The 10971-nt window shown below is 43.0% G+C and overlaps 1 protein-coding gene across 4 annotated transcripts; it reads right to left on the bottom strand.

The window, feature by feature from the left end:
* Window positions 1-304: 304 nt before the first annotated feature.
* safb (scaffold attachment factor B) lies at window positions 305-10645 on the bottom strand. Of its 4 annotated transcripts, none has more exons than XM_085151348.1 (21): window positions 10493-10645; window positions 10100-10196; window positions 8751-8815; window positions 8451-8666; window positions 8305-8364; window positions 7128-7167; window positions 5894-6320; window positions 5465-5508; window positions 5270-5379; window positions 5020-5169; window positions 3097-3185; window positions 2824-2873; window positions 2654-2733; window positions 2395-2537; window positions 2094-2244; window positions 1758-1954; window positions 1488-1656; window positions 1055-1128; window positions 910-968; window positions 770-824; window positions 305-678 (listed from the first exon to the last, which is right to left on the bottom strand). In XM_085151348.1, exons 1-21 carry the CDS (start codon window positions 10643-10645, stop codon window positions 558-560), a joined length of 2550 nt encoding a protein of 849 aa, XP_085007474.1. In that variant the 3' UTR covers window positions 305-557. The 4 variants fall into 4 exon arrangements, with proteins under 4 accessions (XP_085007474.1, XP_085007476.1, XP_085007475.1 ...); XM_085151350.1 differs by having other exon boundaries at window positions 2139-2244; XM_085151349.1 differs by having other exon boundaries at window positions 8451-8654.
* Between the last annotated feature and the right edge of the window lie 326 nt (window positions 10646-10971).

The raw sequence follows: 10971 nt of genomic DNA, 5'->3' as shown, positions 1-10971 counted from the left end.
TCATCAAAAAACAAAACAACAAGAAGAAAAAAAACCTTGTAAGGGCTTGGATACAGAAAGGAGGCTTGTGAGGTTAGGTCCATGAACTCAGGCGTCTAAAGCCTCTTTCAGACATGCGCTCTTCTTCATTAAACTAATGGCAACAACGTATCAGCATCCTGATCACTCGTCCTTAAAAGACAAAAAATAAAAATGTGGAAATCTGTCTAGGTCAAACCTAGAAACATCCATGTATTATTGAAGCCAGCAATATTACATATCACATGTCTGAAAAGGGTTTAATAAACATCTGAATTTATTTTACACGCGCGCGCACACACACACTCACGCCAACTTGCGAATGCATAACAGCTGTGATGTACAAACAAGGTAGGGCTGTATGATAAATACACTATCACTGTATCACAAAAGGATAAACACACGTCCATCGAAAATCGATGGGAATTGTGCCAAAAAAGGAAAAAGAAATCCTGATTTTAAAAAAATGATTTTTTTCTTTTCTTCTTTTTACAAAAACAACATAACCACATCATTACACAACCGTCTCCAGACAGGCATCAGTAACGGCGACCGAAAGCTCCGCCCTGCAGCCCGCTGCCCTGCATCAGCTGGTTCTGTCTGTTAAGCGCTCCGGACAGAGACTGAGATGTTCCCGTGTTCATGTAGCCGCCACGGCCTCTGAAATCAAAGACACACTGACATCAGCTCTGTTGTGAAACCAGCGCGGCTAGCTGCAAACGAAACAACACTGAATGCAGAAGCTACTCACCCAGCCATTCCTCCCCGTGCCATGTGGCTCTGTCCTGGGATGGCTCCATCCCGACCTGGAATTAAAAGAAGAAGAAGAAAGATCCAAGTTAAGACAGCAGTGCTTTTATAGCCAATACCTTAAAGTGCAGGTTGACCTACCTTGCCAGGGTCTGTCTCCATCCATCTTACGGTTAGAATCCCAGTCACGACCGCCCTCCCTAATAAAAGACAGGAAAACGGCATTAGTGGACTATAAAAGTTGCGTATTGCGCTTGAAAAGAAGCCAACATAGAGTGATATTCACCTGGGATTCATGCGCTTGTCATAGCCTCCACCCCACGAGTCTCTTCCGTCTCTGCCGTGTCTTTCTGAGAAGTGCTGCAAAAGGACAAGACAGCTGAAATTTCTATATTCTCACATGCAGACGCTACAAATTCTACACACTAAAAGTTCAGCTGTTAGTTAAAGCTCTGAACCACAACAACTTATCAAAACTGTGGGAGCTCACTTTAAAGAGCACTGGTGTTTGATATCCACACGCCAAGCTTGTGAAGCTGCAGTGCTCAGCTCAACTGTGTTTTATTTAACTTAAGAGGCTTTGCCGGTGTGCATGTTCCACATCTAGACTTCAACATGCAGAATTTAGGAGTCAGGATGGTGCCAACAATAAATATTTGTTTTTTTCTCTCTCAGTTTTCCTAACAGAATATTTTTGGGGGAGGATGCAGGGTTCTTACCTGACCATCTCTGTCAGCACCCATATTACGGGTGTTGTCCCGCCTGTCCATCATCATGTCGTCTTGGTAACGTCCCCTTTCTCTGTGATCAAAATCCTGATAGCGACCGAAGTCTGAGCGGCCGTAACGGTCATCCATGGCCATACGCTTATCAGGCCAGTCGTCTTTCCTAAAAAGGAACCACAAAGACCACGAGGATCGACCAGTGAGCAGAGCTGTATCCAGCAGATAAACGCAGCATGCATCAGTGTCACACACACGTCACCGTACCTGCCGTCCATGTCGTAAGGCCTCTTAACGGGGCGCCGCTCCTGTTCATAGCGCAGCTGCTCCTGCTGCCGTCTCAGCTCCTCGCGCTCCCTGAGGATCCTTTCCTGCTCTCGCCGCCTTTCGTACTCGATGCGTAGCCTTTCGCGCTCCAGGAACTGACGCTCCATGCGATCTGCGTCGAGGCGCTGCTTCTCAGCCTGCAAATTAAATCGTTTGATTACAGTTAATTCATACATTTTTAGAACTAACAGGGATTAAGGTGAGAAGTGTTTATATGGGAGGAATGAAAGCAAATGTAGTGATTATGTGCAGAGTGCATCGGATTGAGAGTTGTACCAAAGGACGCATATTTGGAGGCAGAGAGGAGTCATGTGACGGTACCTCCAACCAGTGTCTCTTCCTCATTAAGTGGTTTCGCTCCTCCCTCTCCCGGAAGAGACGGATGCGCTCACGCTCTCGGTCAGGTCGGAATTCCCGATTGCGATCACTGAATGAAAACAGCAAAGATCAGCTGCTATTTATTATCCCATCAAAACCTCAGCTAAGTGCTAATATATAGAAGTGTCTTTATGAATACATTCTGTATTGTTAAGCTCCACGATGGGCTAAGTGTTATTTCTGTATTCATGATCCTTACGTGAATCTGCGTCTCTCGACCTCTCTGATCTCCCTCTCCCTCTGCCTTTGTCTCTCCCTCTCCCTTTGCTCCTTAATCTGATCAAATGACAAGATGTCTTTCCTCTCCTTACTCGAAGAAGTTCGGTCCCGACTCTTGGAGCTCTGAAGAAAGAGCAGAAGAGTGTGAAGACGGGCATGATCTAACCACTTCATGCATCAACAAAACAACACTGATTAAGAGGGAGATGGCAGTTACAGGGTCATTAATCATTACTTACCCTCTCCTTGCTTTTGGTTTTGACACTGATAACAGGCTCTCCCTTGGACTTGTCCATAACTACAGTCCTCTCATTTCGTCCTGTCAAACAATCAAAATTATTAATGTCAAGTATGTAATAAAGGTTTTTTTTTAATCATGTCCAGGTGGAAATTCTAACACATCTCACACCTTTGCCATCTTTTCCTTCACCTTCAGACTTCTCATCCTTTCCATCAGACCTGCAGAAACATCCATATTGTCAGAAATCATTGAACAGTTAACCTGATCCTTATCTTGGTTTATACAAAGGGCTAAATGTCTGACAAACTACCCAGACACATGGCATGCTAAAAATATAAATAAACCTGTGATATTTAAAAGCTCACTGGGCCAAATTTTCCCAGCAGAAGAGGCACTTTTAGCGATATCACTCAAACACAAGTCAACGTCTGGCAGTCTTACTTGGAGTCAGTGGAGTGTCTCCTGTCACTGCTAGACCTCTTGGGGTCGTTCTTGTCAGCTGGCTTCTTCCCTGCAGGTTCATTTTTAGCCTGCAATGTTTAAACGGGAACACGTTTATTCACAAGACCAAGCTCAACATCAGTGTGTTTAAAGAAACAAATACTACTGCCTTCTCTATAGCTTTCTAATTACTTCAGATCATTTCTAATCTTTGCCATTTCTAACCATTTTATTTACTGCGTGGTTTTTTATTTAGAGCTAACACTTTAGCCTGATTACAACCATCAGTTTAACAACGTTTTAGGCATCGCAATACAACTAAACAAAATAAACTGCTGCTTCCAAATGATCAGTAGGGCTGCTCGATTATGGCAAAAGTGATAATCACGATTATTTTCACTGAAATTGAGATCTCGATTATTTGACGATATTTATTTAACCCTTTAAGACCTACCATAGAACCAAGTCCGCCAGAGCTTATATTGTTTTTTTACATGTTGTAGAGCCATTTGTGGGAGCATTTCAAGTTGCTATACATCAATACAACTGTTATAGCCCATATTTTAATAATATGTCTGCATTAAGTCCATAGTAACTACATTAATTGCAAAAAAGTGCAATAAACTACAAAAAAATTGAAAATCGTTTTTGTTACATATATTTCTACTTGGAGAAATTTAAGAGGTTTATCCCTCAAAACTTTAAATACAACAAAGTTGGAAAAAGTAGTTTACAACAACAGGAAATTTATTTTGAGTGTCTTCATAGTTTTATTTTTGAGATACAGCAATTTTTATATACTGCAGGAAAAACGAAAAACAATCCTATGATGCAAATTTGCAAAGAAAACAGCATGTGCATCAAAATAAACTATTTCCAGCAGTGCAATTCGAGTTCTAAGTATCTCAGAAACTATTCAGAAAAGTCAAACATGACTTATAAAAAACACCAGTATAGGCTTTTAAGGCCTACAAGTAAAAAACTACATTTTCCGCGAAAATGACGTCACTTCTGGTTTCGGACAGGAAATGGCAGACATGCGATAGTTCGCGATGCAGTCTGTTTCAATGTGGGAAGTGTTATGAACAGCTGATCGGATCGGCAAAGTGTGTTTCTGGAATATTATGTTTTTGTTCCTGCAAGCGCTTTTTATGCAATTTTTGCAAAGCTATATGTGGAAGGAAACCGTGACCTAGGACAAGCTGATGGCGTAAGATGTAAGTACAACTCCTCCGGTTTCATATGCAAAAAAAATTATTGCACTAGCTTACGTGGTTTAGGTTCTACAGGGATTTAAAAATAGTTGCACAAAACAGAGCGTGCCCCCTCTGACAGGCTTTAAAGGGTTAACAATAACAATGTATTGAATAATGACTTTTAAAAATAATATAAAATATGGTGCAAATACTGATAACAGTGCAAATGTTTGCAATATAAGAAATGAATGAAAAATGTAAACATCTATGTTTAGTGAACTTTGCAGTGTTGCTTTGTGGTGCAGCTACGACACTGTAGCAAAGTTTACACACTATGTCTACTTGATCCACGTCTGACTCAGAACCCATAATGTTTCCACACCACTGAAGTTTTTTTACCTCTCTTTTCAACCAACAGCAGTCACTCTCCTCTCCAAATAACTCCTGCTTAGCTTTCCGAGCTTCCCTTGGGTCCTCGTAATTGTTGTGACGTGTGTTCAAAACGCAGAGAGGTGCGCTCGATTTGCCACATGGAGCAGCGCGAGAGTAAAGCATGAGGGAGGTGCTAATAATCGGCTCAGTCATTTTTAATGATCGTTGAAAGCCCAGATCGTAATCGTGATTAAAATTCGATTAATTGAGCAGCCCTAATGATCAGACTGCCAGATGAAATGTTAGTTACTGTAGAATAAATACTAAAATCAGCCGTCCTTCTGTCCACACTCACCCGCTCCACAGAGATCATCCTGCCATGCAACTCGGTCCTGTGAAGGTGGCTGATACACTTGGTTGCTTCCTCTGTGGATGACATGGTGACAAACCCATAGCAGCGAGCCCCGGGACTTTTGGCATTGGTCACCACCTTCGCTCCGACAACCTGCAGGACATTTATAAAGCCCATAAATATTTCCTGTTGCGTCCATGCAGAAAGTAAGTGTCTGGCGACACTGGTGAGAGACCGTTTTCAATCGACTAACCTTGCCATATTTGCTGAAAAGCGTCTTCAGATCAGTCGCTCTGGTAGTGGAAGAGAGGCCACTGACCCACAGATTCCTGCTGCTGCTTGCTGCGGCCCCAGCTCCAGCACCTACACATGTGCACCATAAAATTAATGAGCACACAGCCACCGAAAACAAGACCACCAAGACAAAGAAGCCATTTGATTTACTCACCCTTTTCATCCTTCGACTCGGTCTTGCCATCTTTCTCCTCAGAGCTAGAGAAGAAGGGGAAAAAAGCCATCAACCTACAACGGTGAGGATGTTGGCGAGGACATCCACGATCTTCTGGCACACATGTTTGTATTTCTGTTATATAGCATCTCTCATTGCCTACAGCGATCAACCCAACATGTACCATAGTGCAGTGATGTACTGGCGAATAAATGGAGTTATATCCTCTGGCAATCCGAATAGTTAGGTTTTTAATGGATAATAAAGTGGGACGGGTGAGTGCAAGGAATGAAAAATGGGGGAAACAAACCAAAACAAATGTACAAAACATTTTTACCTCCAAAAGAGCATCCAAATTTTGCTAGCACAAAGGGGCCAAAGCAACAGAGATAACCATTTTTGGTTTCTAGTATACAGAAAGCAACAAACCTCTTTTTCTGATCATCGCCCTCTACAGAAGAGGACTCTTTCAGTGTCGAGGCTGTATCCGCAGCAGCTTTCTCTTCTGTCTTCTCATCCTCCTCAACCTTCTTAGCCCCCGTTTCTGAATCAACAGTTTCAACCTCGCCGCCCTGTTTGCTTACACTAACAGCCTGCGACATTTTGTTTTCACCGTCAACTGTCTCTTCTGGGGCGTTCTGTTCCTCCCCAACCTCTTTGGGATCAGTCCCCACAACATCCCCGCTGCCCTCCGCATCTCCAGCGGCAGTCACGTTGGACTGGGCACCTGTGTCGGACACACTTTCTTCCCCTCCGGCGGTGGCTCCTTGGTCTTCTTCAGGGCTCGTCTCGTGGCTCTGGTGTTGATCTTCGTTATGCGGCTCAGATAAACAAGACCCGGCTACTTTGTCATTTTCTACGGATTTAACAGGAATAGAATGGCACATAGTTTAATCACTTCTGAAACACATCAATGGTTAACGAGGAACTGGCAAGGCCTGGATTAGGAACGTCATGACCACTGGCCTGTGCTCTTAGAACTATGTATTAAAACGATGACCCTAAAGAGAGACTGGAAAAGGGCCCAAAGGCTGTTGGGACAACCGAGCAACTAAAGGGGCTAAAACTCATTTCTCAAGCTCAACCACTTCACTCTTTTCACCTGATCCAAGACAGACAAAGAGTAGAGTGCTGAAGAGAGCCACAACATCAGCAGTACACCGGAGGCTCGCTGAACTCCGTCTTCTTTCAGCCTTTGAGACTTTTCCAGCGTCCATTGGTAGTGAGCAGACCTTCAGCTCAAGTCCAGCAGTTTCTTATCCAGCTGATTTATGATTCACCGTCTTTAAAAAGTCGTAAGAGTTGACAAATCTTGATGCATCTTCTTTGCCTTGACCTTCGCGTGGCAACCTAGAAACACTACAATCACCTGCACACCTTAAACCTCCCTCACCTTGAAACTGAATTGCTGGCAGTGTGAATCAACTTGTTAACCACAGTCACGTGAGCGTGTGAGAAGATGTATGGTAACTTGACCGATATTTACAAATGAACAAAGACAAGATCATATGTGGCTAAACAAATTTCAACACCAAGTCAGCAATTCCCTTTGGGCTTCCAGTCTCTCTTGTTGGTTGAAACTACACAAAGTGTTTGCATTTTCAAGCTTAACACTGCACATCTACACCTCAACCTTATGATGAGCCAATTTTTTTTACAGTACCTGTTTCTTCTTTTGTGTCGTCAGCCTCTGGATCCTGAGCCTTTAACACAGAAAATTATGTCTCGTTCAAAACGTTATCGTGTTTTAACAGGCTCTGCAGGTAGGGATGCACCGATACCGATACTGGTATCGGGTATCAGGGCCGATACTGTAAAATGTGTGTGTACTCATACTCGTAAAGTTAACCGATACCATGAACCGATACTAACTTATTTCATTAGTCAGAGGGTGGCTGGTCATTTCTGTTGTAGTTTTTTAGATTGGCCACTAGGGGGACATCCCGCGCTTAACAGGCACAGGGTTAAACGAGTCAGACTGGCAGCTCCAGATAAAAAAAGAGAAACTGGAGGCTGCTGTAGCTAGGCTAAACAAAATGTCAGCAGTGTGGACCGGAACAGCCAACTTTAACTCAGGTTTTGGAAAAGCGATGAAAAATGTCAAGAGAAAATCTACAGGCAGTTAAAATAACAGAGGCTCTGACTCATTTTATCGCTCTGGATGACCAGCCAATGCCAGTCGTGGAAAATGTAGGATTCTTCTCAGCATACTCGAGCTGCGATATGAAATTCCCATCCGCCCACACATCAGGGAGATAATGGTGCCAAAACTTTCTGAAGAGGTAAAGACAAGCAGTGTGTGCATGATGTGAGTCCTTGGTTTAACGGCACAGTGGACTGATGATCCACGGGCAGATGAGGAGTTCGTTTGTCAATGCCAAATACTTTTGTTATTTTGTTTGTTTGTTTACAATATGGACACTCTGCAATAATTTAAAAGGTTATTTTATTCTCAAACCTAATTTGTATTTATTTTACTCCAAACAGAAGTGTTTATTTATTATTCTGAAAGCTCGAGACAGTGCCAATAGTTCAGTGATATTTTGTAAAATTACAATGTGGAGACTCTGCAATAATTTAACAGAAGTGCTTATTTTTCACTTGAAATTTTTTTGTGGTCATTTTTATTAAGATTTTATTTTTTATCGGCAGAGAATAAAATAAAATCTGTCTTCCAATTAATTGCATTTGTGTGTGTGTGTGTGTGGTAGAAGTATCGGTTTTTGTACTCTGTATCGGCAAGTACTCAGATCCAAGTATCGGTATCGTATCGGTTTGAAAAAATCGGTATCGTTGCATCCCTATCTGCAGGCGTAAGAAATACTTGTCAGTAAACCTACCACATTGGCTGCTGAAAATGTTGAATCTTCATCCTTATCCAGCATCTCAAATTCATCCATCTGTTAAAATATATTCAAATAAACTAACATTAAAACAGAGTTACAAGTAAAGATTTTGCAGACAGGTTTCTAGTATTATCTCTCACCTCGGGACCTCTTGTGTCTTCTTCTGACTCGAGTGCCCTGTAGTCGTTTTCTTCATTCATCCCCGAGTCGTCCTCTCTGTAAAAGTTCTCGCTTCCGTACTCGTCATCTTCAGCCGGTATTCCGTTGTCATTGTCAGTCTCGTCCAGAATGTTCATGTCAAGGATGTCCATGTCCTGCATGTTCTCGTGTTCGTGCTCATCCTCCTGATTATCCTCCTGATGAGACAAAGACGTTTTTAATACATCAGCCGTAGCATCCAAACTGGAGGAAAAGCAAGATAATCCTATCAATAAACTTACATGGCCATCGCGGGAATCCTCCTCCATAGTGCCATCCTCCGGTTCATCGTTCTCCTGCTTGGTATCTAAAGAAAATACACTTTAGTTTAGTCTTCGTCTGATTTTGACAGGTGACTAAATCTCTCCCACGCATATTCTGTTATCATTGGTCTTGCTATACTCTTCTTTTAAACCCCCAAAACGGCCTAAAAGTTTTATTGACATGGTAAATGGTAAATGGCCTGTATTTATATAGCGCTTTACTAGCCCCTAAGGACCCCAAAGCGCTTTATATATCCAGTCATCCACCCATTCACACACACATTCACACACTGGTGATGGCAGCTACATTGTAGCCACAGCCACCCTGGGGCGCACTGACAGAGGCGAGGCTGCCGGACACTGGCGCCACCGGGCCCTCTGACCACCACCAGTAGGCAACGGGTGAAGTGTCTTGCCCAAGGACACAACGACCGAGACTGTCCAAGCCGGTGTCGTGCCAAACTAGGTCTCCCCGACAGAATTTGTTTCCCCTGCATCGGGAGCACACGCTGGACTGTCCAAATCATGGACAAATAGTATCCCACATTGTTGATTTTTAGTTTACAAACACTTCTTATAATGACTAACTACTCCTGACATTTTTGAGATGGTAGCTCTTTATACAACGACGTTATTGTGGGATACAAATAATATCAGGCTGATCCTGCCACAATTTGTTCCCCCTGTGTAAATCACGGACAAACAGTATCCCACATTGCTGATTTTTTGTTCACAAACACTTCTTATTATGACGCATTACTCCTGAAACTTTGGAGGATTTAGCTCTTTATATAGTAAAGTTACAGGAGAATAAAATAGTTATCAGCCAAAATGTTAATGGTTTGTTAAAATAATCCCATCTGATATGCCGTGAGCAATAAATATATAATTTTCTGTTGTAACCCTCAAACTGAATGGTAATGTAATGATACTAATTTTTCACAAAATGAAAACATCAGTACTTGCTGCGTGCTCCCAGCACAGGGGAAACAAATTCTGTCGGGGATACCTACTTTGGCACGATTACAAGGCGAACTCCCAACTCTTGAGCCACGATCGCCGCACATTATCAAAACTCTTTGTCCATAAAGATGTGGGAATTATAAAGGCAGGGAAGTTTGCATCATTTGACTAACAACGAAATATGCTCAGTAATGTGAAGCGAACAGAAAGCGACATATAACGAAATACCGTAATCGTTCACGAATGCTGCACAAGCACGAAATACAACGACATGACATATCACGTGTCACCTGCCTTGCAGAAGCCTCTCGGGCACAGCAACAAACGGAAAACATGCTGTTTTAAGAGCTTGCTGCAAATCTTACCTCTGGCAGCGCGTTTAGGTGTGACGTTAGCCTTTTTGGTGGTCAACTCCGGAGCGACGATAATCTCGTCGGGATTCCCACCCTCCTCCTCGATTGCCTGTTTGTCAAGAGTACGGCAAAAACGCTTTACAGGTTGTACATTTAAGCAACAGTTGAAATGAAAACATGTCAAATAGGTGAATGCACGCAAATTAGCGGCATTAGCGAGTTATTTGGTACAAGCGTATGCTAGCACTTAGCATACATTTAGGGTCAACGGCCTTGTAGCGTAGTACGCTTCAAATTTTGCGACTGTGTGAGCGTCAAACTAAACGTCTATAATGCAGGCCTTTCTGTGCATTTTAAGCATTGTTATTCAGCGACTGGCTGTTTAAGAGACTGTAAAATTCAGACCTTTTTAAGACGCTCTAATAGCACGCTCTTCACGCCCGTCGTGTCCAGGTTTCGTTTCTTCAGCTCGGCCTTCAGGTCTATGACCCGCAGCTCCGACAGTTTGCGCACTTCTGCACCCTCCGGCACCTCCACATCTGCTGATGGGTCAGCCATCGCAAGACACGGGGAAATATCTCTTCAGCTTGCAATAGTAATGATAATATTCCTTCAGAGAGCCGTGTTTACTGGCGCCGCACAACGAGTGGAAGCAGCGGGATTACTAAATTACAGCAAAATGGCGGATGCTGCAAGCAAAGGTGGTGACGACACAGCGCAGGCGCAGTGCAGCGATAGTGCGGAGACTTGCACCAACCAGCGACAAGGATCTGATGGCCGTGAGAGCGCAGAGTATAGTAAAGTAAGCAGCTGCTGTTATTTACGCAAGCGTTAAAACACGATAAAAGCACACAGACAGCTATTTTAGTTAGTTCTTCTTTTCT

Source organism: Neolamprologus multifasciatus, chromosome 23, assembly GCF_963576455.1.
Source record: "Neolamprologus multifasciatus chromosome 23, fNeoMul1.2, whole genome shotgun sequence".
Lineage (NCBI taxonomy): Eukaryota > Metazoa > Chordata > Actinopteri > Cichliformes > Cichlidae > Neolamprologus > Neolamprologus multifasciatus.
The sequence above is the reverse complement of the archived record's forward strand: the minus strand, read 5'-3'. Positions and strand labels throughout refer to the sequence as shown.